The following is a 20,424-nucleotide window of genomic DNA, read 5'->3' on the forward strand; positions in this document are numbered from 1 at the left end:
TAAATTACCCTTTCTTTTTTAACAGAAAGGTCAGCATGTTATACATACTCTTTTGTACTTTTTTCATTAAAAATATCCTGGGGGTGCCTAGGTGCTAGGTTAAGCATCTGACTTCAGCTCAGGTCATGATCTCGGGGTCCTGGGATGGAGTCCTGTGTCGGGCTCCCTGCTGGGCAGGGAGTCTGCTTGTCCCTCTGCCCCTCCCCCTGCTTGTGCAAGCTTTCTCTCTCTCTCTCTCTCTCTCTCTCTCTCTCAGATAAATAAATAAATTCTTTAAAAAATGTATATCCTGGAAATCACTATATGAGTTCAGAGGTATCTTCCTCATTCTTCTTAGTACTCCATTATACAGTTTCTCATGGATGAGTACTAAGTTTGTGATGTTTTGCTGTTACAAATAATGCCACAGTTGTTAAAAACCTGTTCCTATGTTGATTTGTACTTGCAGAGGTATATATTCAGAGCAGATTTCTAGAAGTATAATTGGTGGGTCAAAGAATAAATGCATATGTAGTTAGCTCCTTCCAAATTCCTCTGTTGGGGCATTGCCTTACCCTTCCCCCTACCCTACCCGCCCTGGGAGTATAGGGGAGGCCTGTCCTCCTCTAGGTGTTGTAGGAGAGGCTGCTAGGCTGTGGCCTACCTTCTCGCAGCCTCCCTGAGTTCTCCTGCAGCTGTGAGACACTTCCTACAGGAAGTGTAGACACTTCCTACAAGCTGGCAACTGCCCCCTCCAGCCCCCGTGTCTCTCCTCATCATGAGGGATATAAGGAAGCAGGAGTTCACCAGGACCGGAGGGATTTTAATGTAAAACCACAGAGGTTAAAAGAGAATGGTTGAGAGAACAACTTGAGATTTTTATTGAGATAATTGCAGATTCACATGCAGTTCTAAGAAATAATACAGAGAGATTTCGTATATTCTTTACCCACTTTCCCCTAATGTTAACATCTTACACAATATAGTACAATATCTCAACCAGGATTTTGACATTGGTATAACCTACTATATTATTCAGCTTTTCCTAGCTTTTACTTGTACTCATTTGTGTGGGGTTGCACATATGTATTGTTCTATTGTACTAAGCTGCATAGCCTATCATATTAATAAAAGAACACTGCATTAAGTTCTATACAATTTTATCATCTATGTAGGTTTTCATATCTACCATGAGAGTCAAGATACTACACAGTTCGAACATGATGAGGATCCTTCCTATTGCCTGTGACAACCTACAGAGGCACTTCTCTCCCACATCACTTTCTATTTTTAACTTCTGGCAACCTCTAACCTGTTCTAAAGTTTCTGAATTTCTTAAATTTTGTCATTTCAAGAATGTTATATAAATGGAATACATTCATTATGTAACTTTTGGGATTGGATTTTTTTTTTACTCAGCATGATTCCCTGGAGATTCATCCAGGTTTTTGTGTGTATCAATAGTTTGATCCTTTTTATTGCTGAGTAGTGTTCCATGGTATGGATATACCACACACTGAGATCTTTTATTTTATTTGGTATTGATTTGTAAATGGCATTATGTTTTAAATTGTGGTTTCCCTATTTTATTGTTAACCTATGGAAGTGCTGTTGGTTTTTAGGTGTTAATCCTTGTTTACTAATAACTTGCTGAACTCACTTATTCTAGAAAATTTTGTAGATTTCTTGAGTTTGCTACGTGGATAATCATGTCATCTGCACTTGTCAAGGTTTTTTTTCTTCCTTTCTAATCGGTATGCCTTTTATTCCCTTACTGCCATATTGCAGTGACTAGAACATCTAATATTATGTTGCATAGTAGCATGGAAAGCAGACTTCCTTGTATTTTCCTCAATTTTAGGGGAAAACATTTAGTCCTTCTAGCTTTTTTGCAGATGATCTTCATTAAGTTGAGGTGATTTCCCTTTTTTCCTAATTTGCTAAGGGTTTTTATTGCGGGTGAGTGTTAAATTTTGTTAGATGCTTTTTCCATGTCAATCAATATGATCACATGATTTTTCTTCTTTAACTTGTTGATATATTGAACTATATTGATTTGGTTTTCAAATGAGAAGTTACTTTGGACAAGTAAAGAAGGGAGTAGACTCTGTAAGACTTAGCCAAGTCTTACAAATGAAAGCCAGGGTGTTTAGATTTGAGTCTAGTGCATGGCATTGTCCGAAGTACGTTCTGTGACATATGGTAATAGCGGAGACGTAAAAATGTAATTTCATGGTCCCTACTAGTTTGAGAAACTGGGTTAAACTAAGTTTAATAGGCTTCTTTATTATTGGACTTGTCAGAGCCTTTAATATGCTGCATTGAGTGATCTCTATATTTCCAAAAGGGGAATAAAGTGTATAAAGTTTCCCAATCCAGTTTATCCACAAAATCTACCTTTTCCATAATGCCTGTGGTAATGGGAAGATGCACTTCGGGGAACATTGCCATAGGAAATTTTTCCAATGAAAATTTCTGATATGGGGAGTATTATAGAAGAAATTCAGTATGCTATGGTGGCTCTGACACATGGACCTTTAGGCAGGTTTCCTAGCAGCTGAAGGAACATTTCATTATCTGTTGAATAGGGAATAAATCTGCCTCCCATGATGGCAATGAGGTGTGGAGGTGAAGAGTGTGGGCTCTGTAGTCAAATATCTTGATTCAAATCCTGGTTTTGCTCACCTAGAAGGTGTGGGGAACATTGGAGAAATTGCTTAACCACTGTGTGCCTCAGTTTTCTCAAATGTAATGTGAGAATAGTAACATTTCCTATTCTCTAGGATTTTAGAAAGCTTTAATGAATGAAACATGTAAAGTGTTAGAGACATACAAGGCACATAGTAACCATCCAGTAGTTGTTACCTTTGATGTTTGTAGCTGAAGGATGAAGTGAGATGGTCAGGAAAGCACCCATACTCAGAAAGTCATTATTAGGAAAGTGGACCCAAGGGCAGTTGTAGGATGAGTTACGGGCGGGTGAATCTGTGGTCCCCCATTGAATGCTTTCAGGACCAGCATGGTGAGAGTGCCAGTGGAGAGATTGCTTTTAAAAATATTTTCTTGGACTCTAAAGTATTTGGTGCCTGAATACGAGAGGTTAAAAAAAACAAAACAAAACACTCAAAGGTAACAAGGTTGAGCCTTGGCATTAGGGAAATGGATTTTGTAGTCACCAGGAATGAAGTCTGTCCTGGATATTAATGGGTAAGCCAGATAATTTTGGCATTGTAGTTAAAAAATAATAAATATTTAAATTTCTGGTTTTAACAAGTGCAGGAAAATAAAGTGTTGCAGTCTGTTTATGCAAAAAACTGAAATCTGATCAGTATTGATAAAGGAGCGACCTGATTATGCAGTTACACTACAAAGAGAATTATGCCCATGATGCAACTTCGAACTTTGAGAACATCTCAGCTTTTTATTTGGGGCACTGAAGTAGTAGAATAGCTCCTCAGAGGAAATTAAGAGAGAGAAAGGCATGCTGGTGCACAGAACGAAGGAGAGAAACAATGCAAGAAGGAAGAATTGTAAAGGTCCTTTGAGAAATCAACGAGCATAACTTAAAGAATGGGAGAAGGGAAACTGTGGTTGCAATAGCAGAGAAGATTTAAGCAAGAGGGCAGCTTGGTAACATGACTTAAGATAAGCCAAATGTGTAAGATTTTTTAAAAAAGTGTTTGTTTGTTTGTTTGGAGACTCAGCACCGTGAGCAGGGGTTGGGGGGTGGGCAGAGGGAGAGAGAATCACCAGCAGACTCCACACTGAGTGCAGAGCCTGATGAGGTCCCATGACCCCAAGGTCATGGCCTGAGCCGAAACCAAGAGTTGGATGCTTAACCAACTGAGCCACCCAAGGGCCTCAAGAGTTAACATACTGTATGCATAATTATGGACTTGACTTTGACTTAGAATGTAGCCCAATTTTGTTTTCATCTTATTTCTTATTTTTTGGCATAGTGCCTTTGGATCCTAACCTTTGGGAACCCACTAGAGCCCAGAATACAATTACCAGAAGGTAACAAGTCTAAAAACATTGAACAGGCCTTAGTATTTTAGTTAATAAATTAAATGTGTGTGTATGCATTTGTGTATTGCTTAACTTAAAGTTAAAAATTTTCTTCTTTCTATATCTGCTTTTTATTATCTTTTCCTCAAAATCATCTTTTCCATTAGCCCTCAGGATATCATGGCGCTAAACACCATGAGTGAATTTTCCCAGATAATACTGTTTATTTTTTTGCCAAGTACAGAGGCTCTGAATAAACCAGAATCAATGCTTTTGGGAAGAAAAAAAGAAGTCAGTTAATCTCTATTTGGCTGTCATGGTCAGCAGACTAATGGCCCCTCAAAGATGTCTCCATCCCAATCCCTGGAACCTGTGAGTATGTTACCTTTCATGGCAAAAGAGAGATATGATTCAAGTCAAAGACTTTGAGTTACAGAAGTTATCCTGAATTGTCCAGGCAGACTCAGTACAATCATGGACTCCATAAAAATGGAAGAGAGAAGCAGAGAGGTAAGTCAGAGGAGGTGAGACTAGGGAAGAACGGTTGGAGATGCGATGTTGCTGACTTTGGAGACGGAGCAAGGGTCCTGCTGGCCCATTCATGGCTGCCTCCCCCACAGATGCAGGAGACTTCCAGACAGATCCTGGCAGGGAGGCTGCTTCACACCTCCCACCTGCAAAGCCCTCACAGCTGCCCACTACTGCCGAAGGGTGACAGTAAACACATTTACAGACAGTGTGACGTCAGTCAGTAGAAATGAAATCCTACTTCTCTTTCGATTTCCAGATCTCATGCAAATACCTTTCACTGGCAAAATTTAACTTGGAATCCTGTTGGCAGGGGTCTGGTAGATGCAGTGCCTCATGTTCCAGCCCCAGAAAGACAGGGGTCTACCATGGAAGAAGAAAATGGTGCTGCTTGGCCAGGAGATGAGCTGACATGTGTGGTCAACCACAGCATCCTGTCTCCTCCCAGGACAGAATGAGAGCCCAGTAGGAGAAAGGCATCCACTCTCCCTGTGAGCTGACACTCATATTTATCAAGGTCCTGATGCGCCTTTTAGCACCTTTTCTCCCTCTTTTAATTCTGAAAACAAACTTGCAGAAGAGTTGATCTGATTATAGTTACAGGACTGTTTATTGAACGCCTGCTACCGGCTAGGCACTGCTATTGGACTGGGGTTACAGCTAGGGTGACCAACTATCCAGGTTTGCCTGGGACTGTTCTGGTTTTAGCACCAAAAGTCTTGTGTCCTGGGACACTGCTTGGTGCTGGGCAAACCAGGAGGGCTTTGACACAATAGTGAACAAGGAATTCTTTGCACTCAAGGAACTCACATTCAAGGTGGGAGGTCCAGAGACAGACACAAAATAGAAAAAAATAAAGGCACACTTTTACATATAGTGTGGCATCAATTTAGAAGGAACATGAAGTATTTATTTATATATTGGTTCATCTGTTCATTCTGAAAAAGGAGATGGCTCCTTCTTTACCTAGTGGACAAAAGAGAGGGCCACCCCAGGACATAATTTTGCTTCCAGAAGGATCAGAGTGGGTACATATCAAGTGGGTAGGTTCCCATTACCCTGAGGTAAGAGAATAGAAGGGATGTTGTTCTGGCTTACCTAGCCTGCCCTTCACAGGTGGCTTTTGGGACAGGTCTATAACCTTTCAAAGAGGCCACGTGCACCAGGAAGAGGAGGATGGGGACTCTAGCCCTACCTCTTTGAGAGTCAGCCCTGTTAGTTGCTTTCTGATGGATAAAGGTAATCCTGATTGAGGGCTGGGTAGGAAAGACAGCACAAGCTCCCAAGTGAGCTGACCGGGAGTGAAGGTGGGCTAGACCTAGCCCCAGGACCTAGGGAGCTCTTACACCCAGGTGGTTTTGGTCACTGTTGTATCAGTGGTGACCAACTTGTCCTCATTTGTCCAGGACTAAAGGGTGTCCTGGGACATGGGACTTTAAACCCACAGCTAACTAGGGTGGCTTTTAGGATGAACAGAGTTTATCATCCAAACCAAGACACCAGAGTGAAATGGGGGGTGGGGATATTGATAAATATACCAGTTCAACCAGGTGTATGTTGGGGCCATCCCAGGGAGTCTGAGAGATAGAACCCTATTCACATTAGACTACTTTTATTTCTGGTTCAAATTCGAGAAAGTGCAGTGCATTCTGCAGCTGAGGCAGGAGACCTTCCCTTATCCAGGACCTTGCTATGGTGACAGACTATGGGGACAGTGATTGTGGTGTAAATGTTAACTAAACAGCTCAAATATGAGCTACATTACCCAACTACAGACAAAACTGTCCTCAGGGCACCAGCAAAGCAGGGGAACAACCATAGGACAAGAAGAGAAGTTTAGAAATTTACAATAAAAATATCTAGCAAGTATCTATTTTAATTGAAGTACATCTATGTTTTGTGCTATTTCAGAAAATAAAAATTCCTGTAAGTTACTTGGGATGCAATGGTATTGACAGTATGAGAGTCCAGATCAGCTTTCCAGCACTTTGTGTCTTGAGGGAGCCTGCCTGGGCCCTGCTGAGGGTGGGGTGCCCTTGACCCTGTAACACGAGCTTGGAGTTGGCCTGTCTGGGTGCTCCACCATGGCTTGGCAGTCTGTACGGCCACCAAAGTGCTGGTGACTGGAGGCCGTGCAGCGAGTCCAAGATGGATTGGGATTTGAACAAGAGTCCTCTGCAAAGCGCACACTCTTTTTCTTTATGAGGGTCGCTCTTGTGCTCTCACTAACCATATCGCAGAGGGAAGTGTTATCAAGTAGCAGCACGAAGTAATAGGGGATATAGAGGAGAAAGGAATGAGCTCTGTCCGGATGGCTGGGGGGGAAGAGATAGTAAATGTGTGTAAGTCCCTGTCTATCCATGGAGTGTGGTTGTCTGCTGCTTCCTGGGGTCACTTAGAACAGATTCCCAAAGAGGAACTTAGTTTTTCCTGGGGTCTGATCCTTGAGGTCAGGAGGCCTGAAAATGTTTAAGTATTTATTTCTTTGAAACCTTGAGACCAGCAGGAGAAGAAAGGATATAAATGGAGCAGGAAGATAGAGGACGGTGGCCAAAGGAGTCCTGAGTAGAGCCTGCTGAGCCCCTGCCGATGCAAAAACCAGGTGAGAAGCAGGGTGTGGGCTTTTACTCCAGTTACTGCTTTTCGGAATGGCTGTCTCACTGTCTTAGTTTTTGGGCATATGTGTGTTGGAAAAAGTTCTTCACTTCATGTATCATAGGTATTTTACATGTCTGGATATAGATCTGCATAACCACTGAAGAGCAGCAGAGTATCCCATCCCATGGATTCACCACAATAAACTAATTGAACCAGTTCACTAGATATGGGAATACAGATAATTCCCAGTTTAATTAATAAAAATAATGCTGTGATAAACATTTACTCACTTAAAAACCAGATCTTTGTGCCGCGCCTGGGTGGCTCAGTTGGTTGGGTGTCCGACTCTTGCTCTCAGCTCAGGTGTTGATCTTAGGGTCTTGAGTTCAAGCCCTGAGTCGGGCCCCATGCAGGGGATAGAGCCTGCTTGGAACAGGCAAACAAACAAACAAAAAAACAGATCTTTGCTAACTTGGCAAAATTTATTCCTTCTTAGGATACATATCTTGAGGCAGCCTGGCTGGGTCAGAGGATACAACAAGTCACATTTTTCATATACATTGCTTAACTCTTGCATATAGAAAATGCTTACCCGTTGATGCGTCTGCAGCAGAATATGGCTATCCATATTTCCTCCCACTCTTGTTAGCAATGGTCACATCATTCTCTTCATTTATATATTTGCATATTCGATGTGCAAAAATTAATATGGCATTGTTTAATTTTCATTTGTCATAGATTAAATACCTTTTCATATTTTTCTGTTTGTATTTGTTCTTATGTGAATTGATGTTTAATGTCCATTGCCTGTTTTTCTGTTGGGGTATTTGTGGGATTTTTTGGTCACTGATACTGAAACACTTTACACTTAGAAAATGTTATGCTGTGTCTCCTATCTTTCATATATCCCTCTCCTGATTGTCCTGCCTCTTTGCTTTGTTAGTGTATGTTTGCCATGCCACAGTTTTAAGGTTTTTCTTTTTTTTTAATTGTGTGCTTTTTTTTTTAATGTTACGTTAATCACCATACATTACATCATTAGTTTTTGATGTAGTGTTCCATGATTCATTGTTTGTGTATAACACCCAGTGCTCCATTCAATACATGCCCTCTTTAATACGCATCACCAGGCTAATCCATCCCCCCACCCCCTCCCCTCTAGAACCCTCAGTTTGTTTCTCAGAGTCCATAGTGTTTCATGGTTCGTCTCCCCCTCTGATTCCCCCCCTTCATTTTTCCCTTCCTACTATCTTCTTTTTTTTTTAATATATAATGTATTATTTGTTTTGGAGGTACAGGTCTGTGATTCAACAGTCTTACACAATTCACAGCACTCACCATAGCACATATGTTCCCCAATGTCTATCACCCAACCACACCATCTCTCCTACCCCCACCACTCTAGCAACCCTCAGTTTGTTTCCTGAGATTAAGAATTCCTCATATCAGTGAGATCATATGATACATGTCTTTCTCTGATTGACTTATTTCGCTCAGCATAATACCCTCCAGTTCCATCCACATCATTGCAAATGGCAAGATCTCATTCCTTTTGATGGGTGCATAATATTCCATTACACACACACACACACACACTGGAATATTATGCAGCCATCAAATGGTATATATATATATATATATATATATATATATATATATATATATATATATATATATATACCACATCTTCTTTATCCATTCATCTGTTGATGGACATCTTGGCTCTTTCCACAATTTGGCTATTGTGGACATTGCAGCTATAAATTTTGGGGTACATGTACCCCTTTGGATCACTACATTTGTATCTTTGGGATAAATACCCAGTAGTGCAATTGCTGGGTTGTATGGTAGCTCTATTTTCAACTTTTTGAGGAACCTCCATACTGTTTTCCAGAGTGGCTGCACCAGCTTGCATTCCCACCAACATGTAGGAGGGTTCCCCTTTCTCTGCATCCCCGCCAACATCTGTCATTTCCTGACTTGTTAATTTTAGCCATTCTGACTGGTGTGAAGTGGTATCTCATTGAGGTTTTGATTTGGGTTTCCCTGATACCGAGTGATGTTGAGCACTTTTTCATGTGTCTGTTGGCCATTTGGATGTCTTCTTTGCAGAAATGTCTGTTCATGTCTTCTGCCCATTTCTTGATTGGATTATTTGTTCTTTGGGTGTTGAATTTGATAACTTCTTTATAGATTTTGGATACTAGCCCTTTATCTGATATGTCATTTGCAAATATCTCCCATATCTGAATGTCTTCTTATTGCAGAAGTGAAGTGGGTATATTTTTCTAATGTACGGACCATGATGATGGAACCCTCGGCCCACATGCAATCCACTGGAGAAATATAGGGCATTAGATACGATGTGGAGGAGGGTGTTAGCCTGACAAGGCCCTGAGAGGGAAGTTCTCTCAGGACTTCTTGGTTCCCCAGCATTGGGTCAGGACCATGCACTCAGACACTGTTTCACGGCATGATGCTCTTCTTTCATCTAGCTGTGTTCGCATCTCCACCCCTGAAAATCTGTAATTCTTTGGGTATGCTTTTGAACTCTCAATTCTTAAAGAATAAAACACTTTAACATTGTAAGCTATATCATACATTTTAATATCTGGTACTGCAAGGTGCCTTACTTCACTTTCCTTATTATTAAAAATGCAGTTTGCAGAGTGGTCTGAGTGGCTCAGTTGATTAAGGTTCGACTCTTGATCTCAGCTCAGGTCTTGATCTCAGGGTCATGAGTCAGGCCCTGCATTGGGCCCATGCTGGGCATGGAGCCTACTATAAAAAAAAAGCAGTTTGCTGTTATGCATTTAAACAAAACTTTTACTCATTAAGAACATCTTTAGGGGCGCCTGGGTGGCTCAGTCATTAAGCGTCTGCCTTCGGCTCAGGTCATGATCCCGGGGTCCTGGGATCGAGCCCTGCATTGGGCTCCCTGCTCCGTGGGAAGCCTGCTTCTCCCTCTCCCACTCCCCCTGCTTGTGTTCCCTCTCTCACTGTGTCTCTCTCTGTCAAAAGAATAAATAAAATCTTAAAAAAAAAAAGAACATCTTTATTCTGTGAACATTCATACACATAAACCATACTAATGCTGAGGAAGAGCACCCTGCTGCCTCCCATGGCCTTCACTATCTCTTGTAGAGTGTTGTCATGAAGTCTTTCACAGCCTGACCTACTCAAAGATGTAAGAGATTATTAAATTTCAGGTAAATAAAAATTTTTTGATGTGTTTTCCCCAAATTGGATCTTGTCATAGAGGAACATAATATATTACCTTTTATTCAAGGCTTATATTACTTCCTTTGATACAATATATAGGTTTTGTATAATTGCTACAAATTCTTAAGGTACATTCTTATATATTCATACATGTGTACTTTTTGCTTCTAATTTGGATATTACAGAATAAAGCTGTTGAGTCTTACAAAACTATTTTGCTAGACCCTTTTTTGTTTTATCAGTTTTTTTATTTGATTCTTTTGTGTTCTCTAGGTTGATCATCTACAAGTAATAATAAAGTCAAAATAATTCTTCAATATTTACAATTCTTATTCTTTTTTTTTTTTTTTTTTTTTACCCTATAATATCAATTAAAACTTCCAGGGCAATGTTAAATATTGGCAGTGATAGTGGTCATTCTTGTCTTGGGAATTTAACCAAGATTCTTCTAGGGTTTTATCATTAAGTCTGCCATTAGTTTCCAACCAGTTTTCTTTATTATGCTAGTTAAATTCCAAAATTACGCTGAGTTTTTATCAGGAAAGGTTATTTAAAGTTGTTAAGCATCTTGTGGCATTTACTGGACTGGTTATATTTTCTTATGTGAATCATAATTGCCATTTGTTTATTGAAAACCCAAGACATTTATTCTGTAGTACTTCTTGCTTCCTCATGGTGCTCTTAACTCCTCTTCTCTTCCCTGTATCTCCCAGACATTACTGGAGACTGGGCTGCATTCAGGTTCAGTTACTTTGGTAAGAGATCTTCCTGGGTGGTGCTGTTTTCTTCCTGCTGTATCACCGAATCCCCGGCTGTCTGGCTGTACTATTTTAGTGTGAGGTTAGGGTTGATCAGAGGGCTCGTGTATTGGCAATCAGCAATATATTTCATTATGGAGTTTCCATTAACCTTCCACCTAATGGCTTTAACGTCTAATAACAATGGTCTCCATCTATTATTTTAATAGGAGTAACAAAATAGCAATTAAAAATAATATCTATTATTGTTTTTCCACTTAGTGGCTGAATTTTTCTATAAAAAGAAACTTAGGTCACCCTGAAATGCAATTTGTACAGGGAAGGCAGGATAAATGCTTGTTCTTCCCTTTACTTTCCATGTGTTAGAATAACAAGTTGGTGCCCTGGTGACCCCAGAGAGGCAGGAGGTAGCTAATGTAAGACTCCATCCAGTGATGTGATGATTTTAGCTGCTTTTCCTATTTCTGTCAACAAATGGTAATGTTAAGGAGTATTTTTACTTTTAAACTGTTGAAAAGGCCTTTAATAAGGGTCACTAAAAAACACTGGAGGGAGGAATTTTGTTCATCTCTGTGAGCAGTAGATAATCTTCATTCTGCCCCACTAATTTTCCTTGTCTTCACCTCCATTTGTTCTCCTGGTTGGAACACAGGATGTGTTCTCTGGATGTGTAATGCAATTCCGTTTGTCTCAGGATGTTTTATTTGTTTGGAGTTTCATTATTGATCATGCATCTCCCCTAATTGCTTCGTAAGATTATGTAGCTTTATGTTGGGGAGAACAATGTTGCCTTCCTTGTGCCAAGATAGTGGGATGCCTGTATCCCTTAGGAACAGATACAAAGCTAATTCTTAGATTCTTTATATTGCAAGATTTCAAGAACTCCAAGAAAAATAAAGAAACCAGAAGTGACAGACCCTACAGAGAAACAAAAAAGCTGTCTCCATTCTTACTTTCTTAATATTAGCAGTAACTTTATAATGGGATATGGGTGATAGCAAGGGTGATGATAATGATGTTGATGATGATGATGATGTGTGTGTGTTATTTTGCAGGTGGATGATGAATTAGGAAGTGATTATAGAAGATTGAGAAATTTAGGAAAAGCACCTAGCCTTTATAAATCTGGATTTGTAAGTCAGGGAGTAAGGAAAACCAGTTTTTAAGCCTGGACCCCATAGATGTAAGTGGCATCTACTGTTGAAATAGGCTCTGACATTCAGTGTGATATGAATCATTTGGGTAGACAGTGACTGTTTCAGCCAGTGTTTGAGGTTCAGTTCAGGGCCCATTGAATCATTCTGAGAAAGAGTTGGCCCCAATCAGGAATGTTTGTCTTCAAGTTTGCCCTGCAAAAATTTATGTGCCTTTTGGATCGAGGCTATTTTTTTGTCTTACTCATTGGAGAAATGGAAAGATGGGACAAAAGAAAAAACCACACATTGGAAACAGGATGGCCTCTGGGTTTTGATGAGCATTTGGTCACATATGGTGAAATCTCATAGGCAAAAGCCATTCCTTCACCTGCTTTCAACAAATAATGATCTAACAGACACCCACCACATGCTGGACACCATGCAAGGCTCTGTGGATAGAGCAGTCAACAAGACCTTATCCTCAAAAAAAAAAAAAAAAAAAAAAAAAGACCTTATCCTCAACTTGAAGGGGTTTATTAGGCTATCATAGGAAATGCAGCAAATAAATGGGCAGTTACAAAGGAGCGCGTCAGTAAGGATTATCTGGGGTTCTTAAAGAACTCACAAGAGGAACACCTGCCCTAGGCATGGGAGGCTCAGGGAGGGTACCCAATAAGGGATGTCTGAGCTGAGGCCTCCCTATGGGAGGGGAATAGAGAAGTCAAGGCAAAGGAACCCCTTGTGCAAAGCCTCTGCCCTGTCAGGTAGGTCTGGAGTGGAGAATGCGGGTGAGCAAAGTGTCAGACATGAGGCTGGAAAAATTATAGAGATCAATCTTGTCCAGCCTTATAAGTCAGTAAAAAGTTTGGATATTCTTTTGAGAATGGTGATGTAATGAAGAGAGTGACATGAGTCATATCTTTGAGAGGGCTTCTTCTGCCCCACAATAAGTGCTCAAGAATTTTTTGTGCAATGAAAGACAGTTTCTGTTTCTTTCTTTCTTTCTTTCTTTCTTTCTTTCTTTCTTTCTTTCTTTCTTTCTTTCTTTCTTTCTTTCTTTCTTTTCTTTTCTTTCTTTCTTTCTTTCTTTCTTTCTTTTTCTTTCTGAGAGAGAGTGAGAGTGGGGGAGAGAGGCAGAGGGAGGAGAGAGAATCTTAAGCAGGCTCCACACAACATGGAGCCTGATGTGGGGCTTGATCCCACGACCCTGAGATCATAACCTGAGCCAAAATCAAGAGTCAGATACTTGGGGTGCCTGGGTGGCTCAGTCGTTAGGCGTCTGCCTTTGGCTCCAGTCATGGTCCCAAGGTCCTGGGATTGAGCCCCACATCCGGCTCCCTGCTCCATGGGAAGCCTGCTTCTCCCTCTCCCACTCCCCCTGCTTGTGTTCCCTCTCTCGCTGTCTCTCTCTCTTTGTAAAAATAAATGAATAAAATCTTAAAAAAAAAAAAAAAAAAAGAGAGTCAGACACTCAACCAACTGAACCATCCAGGTGCTCCTGTATTTTCTTCTTCCATGCTTTCAGACACGCATGTGGTCTGTAGAAGAGGCCAGCCCTGCACGTGTGATGCACAGGGAAATGTGCGGGCTGGCTGCCTTCAGAACTGCCTTCTCCTCCTCAGACCCTGGCCTTTCTGCCCAGCATATCTGTGAACTGCCCCAACTGCACCTCAGCCACAGTCCCTCAGGGTGGTTAACTGACGGGGCATCTCCATTACCTACGAATCCAGAGAACAAATAAAACTATTTCTGTGGTCCTCTGGAACAACTTAGAAGCAGTTGTGATTTGAAGACATAGAAGCTGCTCAACTTGCAGGGAGAGTTCTTGGCAAATGCCAACTTGTGTGCTTTCTGTGTCAGAGTGGAAGATTAAAACACACAAAAAAAGAGTATCTAGAAGGCAGGATGGAAACACACTCAGATTTGGACAGAGATAAGAAGCAGCCTGCACTTCAGAGACTTCTGAATATGAAGTGCTTTGATTGGCAGGAAAACAAATGGGGAAGAGAAGGCAAAGTAACCAGCTGAAAGTTTTTGTGTGTACTTTTGAGTTAAGAGAACAGAGGATGAGAAGCACATCGTTTCCAACGGTAAAATTTTAGGGGGGTGGGGAAGAAAGGAACATAACTCAATGTGAATGTGGAATGAGTCTGAGTAGCTACGTGGTGAAGTAGGTACACTCCTTGACTGGTTTTGATCCTCCAAAAAGCCCTGCTTAATGAAATATTAGTGCTTTAATTCAGCCCCCACCTGGAGGAGCTCTGGAAGAGAGAAGAGCCCAAGAGCTTCCAGCTCTGGGACAAAAGCCCTGGCCGTTCCTGCCTTGCCAACCAAGGGAGAACAGGAAGATTGCCAGTGATGAGAAGGGGTGAAGTAAGGAGGCCACGACACACCGGAAGCCCCTAACCAGACACACGGCGGGAAAGGAGAGAGTGAGCAGAACAAACATCTCAAGGTTAGTAACCTTCTAGAAAAAAAAGAGTGGATGTGGCTGAGTTCACACTTTTAAGGTCAGTCTTGTGCAGCGGAGTGGAGACTGTCGATGAAATGGTGTCAAGTAGGTTCAGCAGGAAAAGAGCTGTCATTGGCTTGATGGTTGATGTCCTGTGAACCTGTAAGTTCAGCGATGGGCACAGTTCAGCAAGAGGGTGTCGTTTAGGTCCTTTCTAGAAGAATTGTACTTGTAGTCGGTCTGATGGCATGGTCCTTGAGAATAAGAAAATTGAGCTAATTTTACTAGTGTCCACACTATCAGGCTTAACCTTCCTTCCTTCAAGCAAGACCAAGCAAGGATGAACTTAAATAATAAATGCTCACTAGCTAAGTCTTTATTACCCTGTGCAGGGGTTGGTGACCTTTCTCTGTCATGGATCACACAGTTCCTATTGTCGGCTTTGTCGGCCTTGTAGTCTCTTTGTAGCTATTCATCAGAGAACAAAAACAGCCACGGACAATGTGTAAGCAAGTGAGCGTGGCCGAGTCCAAACAGACTATTTATAAGGGGTCAGACAGTAGGCTGGATTCAGCCCATGAGCCATAGTTGGGCAGAACCCTGTCCTGGAGGATCTCTACTGAAGCAAAACTGAAATCTCTGCTTTGAATGGAAGCGAGTCCTTTATGGATGGTCCCCCAAAGGTAATCTAACGCCTGGGGCAGCTCTGTGACTTGCCGAAGTTCTAAGGGCCTTGTGGCTAGTGGTCTGAGGGAAATCACATGTCCTTCATTGGTAGCATTCTCTTGAGGTGATACTTTGAGGCAAGGAGCAGAAACCTAGGCTAAAACACTCCTGTTGAAGTCTTGCTGGAAGTAGGAGCCTCACAACAACAAGGACATCCCAGCCAAAGGCATACAAACTCTCACATCTGGGGGAAAAAAAAAAGGAGGAATGCCTCAGATCTTCCCAGCCTCAGTCCCTTCTTCTCAAAGTCTAGCACAGGCTTTTCATTTTGCAGCCCTTGGCATGTCAGCAGTTGTCTGAGCAAGTGTGGAATGGTAGCAGAGTAGGAGCAGTTCTCCAGCATACACGTCTGGTGGTTCCCCATGACACGCGGAAGGTTACCTACTTGGGTAACTGAGTAGAGACTAGAATCCTCCCAATGTCCAGAAAAAGCAGACATCTGGGAAAGCAGAACATGTTACAGATAGCAGAAGCAAGGAAGCTGAGGAGAGAGAGAATGTCTGCGTGTGTGGACAGCCTAAGAGAAGGGGACTGAGTGTCTGAAGGCTGTCACCCAGCCCAGGTCACCCAGGAGCATGTTGCGTGAGGCAAACTCGTGAGATGAATTTCATACTTATGTGGTTAGCTGAGACCTGTTCGATAGGGGAGAAGTCCAGTAATATTTTGATTAATGACTTCCTTGAGGATGGAGCTCTTTTATACAAACAGCTCTATTGGAAAAAAACCTCAAGCCAAAATTCCTTCATAAATCATGCAAAAAATGGCTCCCTACACAACAGAAATGCAGTCTCTATTTGTCTTTGGTTAAATGCTGATGAATAGGGTTCGTCCTTAGCAAAGTTGTAACAGCTGAACTTTATCTTCGGCTGCATGTCTTTCTGCACCTTCCGTTTGGATCCATAGCCTCCAGGGCCCCCAATTTTAGTCACTGCAGAATGCAAGCGCACGTCTGCTCTCTTCATCTCTCCACTAAATTGGCTTTGGATGCCTTGGAAATGAAGGGGTCACCGCACACTATTATCAGTTCATTCCCCTTTTCTCATAATCCTCCCATACCCCCGATTCTTTGCTGCTAGGGGAGGAAGCTCACTGAGGTCTTTGGAGCCTCTGAGAGTGGAGGATGCCGTGTTGCATCTAATGCTTGTCGGATCCGCAGCCAGTGCCCTGTAGCAGAGATCTGCTGTGTCCCTTTGTTCCTCTTACCTCCACCCGCACCTCTACCAACCTACCCAACCCTGACCACACACATTAATAAATATATAAACATTAATATAAAGCATGCAATGTTTGGCATGTGTTTAATAAGCACTTAGTGATTCTTAACATCATGAATCATTTATCTGACCACCTGGACTATGTTCTTCTGCATTATCTATTTCTAGCTGTTGTTAAGTTGTAGCATGGGACCGACTCCATTCTCAGCACGTACTGTGAGGCTCAATGTGCATTTGCAGACCAGGGTGGTTGAGGGACCACGTGCTCTCAATAAGTGCAAGGCCAACAGCAAAATGTGGTGGGTGGCTGTTGGAAAGACCAGAGGTGCATTTGGACTCCTGCTATTCACTAGCAGTAATTTTTGTTATTGAGGCGAAATTCAGACAACATAAAATTAAAGTGTATAGTTGAGTGGCATTTCGTACATTCATGGTGGTTCTGCAAGTACCATCTTTATCAAGTTCTAAAACATTTTCATTGTCCCAAAACAAAACCCTGTACCTTAAGCAGTCACTCCTGGTTTCCTCTCCCTTAAGCCCCTGACAACCAATCAAATCGATAGATTTACTTATTCTGGGTGTTTCATATAAATGGAATCTTACAATATGTGACCCTTTGTGTTTGCCTTCTTTCACTTATCATGTTTTCAAGGTTCATTCATATTGTAGCCTGAATCAGTATTTCATTCCTTTTTATAACTGCTCAATATGACATTGTGTGGATATACCACAATTTGTTTATCCATTCTTCTGTTGATGGACATTTGGGTTGTTTCTACCTTCTGACTTTTGTGAATAGAGTTGCTATGAACAGTGGTATACAAGTATTTGTTTGAGTGTCTGTTTTCAGTTCTTTGGGGTATAAACCCACGACTGGAATTGCTGGGTCATATGGTTATTCTGTTTAACTTTTTGAGGAACAACCAAACTGTTTTCCACAGTAGCTGCACCATTTTACATCCCTACTGGCAGTGTTCAAGGGTTTCAACTTCACTACGTCCTTGTCAACACTGTTATTTTCCTTATTTTTGATTATAGCCATCCTAGTGAACATGAAGTAGTCTCTTTGTGGTTTCAGTTTGCATTTTTTTCTAATGACTAATGATGTTGAGCAACTTCTCATGTGCTTGTTGGTCATTTGTATATCTTTTTTGGAGAAATGTCTATTCATGTTTTTTGCCCATTTTTAAATTGGGTTATTTGTCTTTTTGTTGTTGAGTTGTAAGAGTTTTTTACATATTCTGGATCCTAGACCTTTATCAGATGTATGATGTGCAGATATTTTCTCCCATTCTTTAGGTTGTCTTTTCACTTTATTGATAATAAAAGATATTAAGTATTTTGAACTGTATAGGTCATATGGTGTCTATCACAAGATCACTCCAGGTAGTGTGTGTGTGTGTGTGTGTGTGTGTGTGTGTGTGTGTGTGTGTGAAGGGACACAGTTCTAAGACAGGGCACAATGCATGGGGGGCCAGTTAGGAGGATACTTTCTTGAGGGCTTCAGGAATTCTTGGGACTGGGTGTAACTCTGGTTTTATAGTTTTATTTTTTGTTGGTACCTATCAAGAGGAAGTCCTGTAGTTAAGATTTAATTGATGGAATTAATTTTTCTGACTCAGATATAAATCCTCAATGCCCCTTACCACCTCAGTCCATTCTCTACAGGCATCCAGGTTATCTTTCAAAAAGGGAAAACTGTCCACATCACTTGCTTCCATAAAATATTTAGTGGCTCTGTGTTGCTGTCAGACTTGTGTTTATTTATGCCATAGGCATGTGTCCCAGGGACTGTGTTTGGTGCTGGAGTTACAGATGTAAGCAGGATGCTGTGATTTCTGATGGCCAGGTTTGAACTTCTCCATGGGTATCATTTAAGATACTTTCAATCTGGACCCAACGTTGTTTTTGTCTCTTTCCCACCCCCTAGACCGTAGTCACACCATCTCCCTAAAATTTCCTCTGTTGTCATCTCTTTATCTCCTTCTCTTCCTTCTGCACTTGGAAAGTCTTAGGTTGGAAAGCCCAGGATCTGGTGCATTTTTTCCTTTGAAACCTTTTCCAATTAGAATGAATTTTTCCCTCTCTGGGCTATGCTAATACTTGCTCAAATTTGATTTCTATAGAATTATCAGTTTTGTTATAATAAACTGCCTCTGTGATCTGTCTCACCCAATATATTACTACGCCTTGAGAGCAGAGACCAAGTCTTGCACCTCCAGGTCCTAGGCAGGGTACCTGGTACAGCTCACTAAAATTTTGGACGGATTGTTTTTTTGAATTACTTGCAAAACAGAGATACCTCATCTAACTGTATCATACAGCTGTTACAGGTACAGATAATATCATAGGTTTGGAAAATAAAATGCTCTGTAGACATGAGGTGGCACTATGCAGTACCATATGTATACATTCTAATTTCATACTGTTGATTTCTTGCTTCCTGAAAAAGTTCCCTGGTTAAATACTGATGTTGAACAGTAGACACCTACTGATAAACTTTGGTATTGAAACCAGGTTCAGAGTTGACCTTAGGCAACATTGTCTTTAGTGATTCCTGTTCCCCGCTTCCAGTTTTTACCTACCTTTTATTTTGACCCTCTTATCAGGGGCCAAATGCATTCATGTAATTCCTCTCACTATAGAGGCAATAATGTATTTTTATACCAACCTGGTAATATATTCCTAACAAGTTCTTAAGAAACTGAACTGTTATTTTACATGACGGAAAGGAACAATGATGAACCTAAAAAATCAATCACGTTTTGATATTGTACTATAATTATATAAGATGTAACCATTGGGGGAAACTGGGTGAAGAGTACTAGGGTGCTCTCTGTACTGTCTTTTCAAATTACTATGTCTCTGTAACTATTTCAAAATAAAAAGTTTAAAGAAATCATCCATAATGGTAGATTTGTGTATGTCCTGAGCCTCGATGCTTTTGTAACTGGAGGTCCTTCCGTGGTCCCTTCATCTAATCCAAAGCAAATGCCTGAGGTCTATGAAAATGTTGAAGTAAAAGGAAGGCCATGCCCAACCACAGTCCACATTGGTGGAGCCTCCAAACCCACCCCTGACACCCCAGGCCCCTCCCCTCCTCCCTTCAGTCTCTGCTCCAACGTCAAGTTCTCAGTGAAGACTTCCCAGACCTTCCTGCTAAAAGAGAAACACTACCACCCATACTATCCTATCCCCACTTTCCTGCTTTGTGTTTTCCTCGTGCACTTACCACATATAACTTACTACAGTTTTTACTTTTTTATTTCAGTTTCTGTATTCTCCCACTAGAATGTAAGTTCCATGATGGCAAGGACTTTTTTTTTTTTTAATTTACTGTTGTGTCCTAATCGCCTAGAGCAGAATCTGGCCATTCACTGATTTGTTCAATGAATGAATCTTTGTGGAAAATAAAAGCTTGAAAATAAGCTATTTCCCCGAGAGAGAGAGAAGTGATTCAAATCTGCTCATTCTTGTGTGAGAGCAAACCTGACTTTGAAGCTAAGACCTTTTTCCTGTGTTCATACTTCAGAAGAAAGATACTACTGATAATATCTGAGAGGAAGGAAGCAGTGTATTGTGCTGGGCCTCTGCATGTAACATTACATAAATTGTCTTTTTTTATAGACCAGCCTCCCAAACGGTTTCCAGAGATGGATTATCTTACTTTCTTCTTGGCTATTCTTCACGTATACAGAGGTAAAGATAATGTCTTCATTTAAAAAATTTACTTCTTTTTTGGTCTTATAGTGTGATGTGTTTAGAATTTATAATGCTCTTTAGTTGGCTCAGGTAATTTCTCA

The 20,424-nt window shown here is 41.1% G+C and overlaps 1 protein-coding gene across 2 annotated transcripts in view; it reads left to right on the forward strand.

The window, feature by feature from the left end:
• The first annotated feature begins 376 nt into the window (after positions 1-376).
• Positions 377-20,424, forward strand: part of CD226 (CD226 molecule) — a 92,716-nt gene continuing 72,668 nt past the window's right edge. The window contains exons 1-3 of one of the 2 annotated variants that reach the window (XM_064577766.1): positions 377-7,117; positions 14,473-14,684; positions 20,249-20,320. In XM_064577766.1, coding sequence (XP_064433836.1) covers positions 20,275-20,320 — 46 coding nt within the window. In that variant the 5' untranslated portion in view covers positions 377-7,117; positions 14,473-14,684; positions 20,249-20,274. Of the gene's footprint in view, positions 7,118-8,789; positions 14,685-20,248; positions 20,321-20,424 lie in introns of those variants that run through there. The other variant, XM_045886568.3, reaches the window with a different exon arrangement.

The sequence above is a fragment of the Mirounga angustirostris genome, unplaced genomic scaffold (genome assembly GCF_029215605.1).
Source record: "Mirounga angustirostris isolate CCGP_5_RB_7025 unplaced genomic scaffold, mMirAng1.0.hap1 SCAF_14, whole genome shotgun sequence".
In the NCBI taxonomy this organism is placed as follows: Eukaryota; Metazoa; Chordata; class Mammalia; order Carnivora; family Phocidae; genus Mirounga; species Mirounga angustirostris.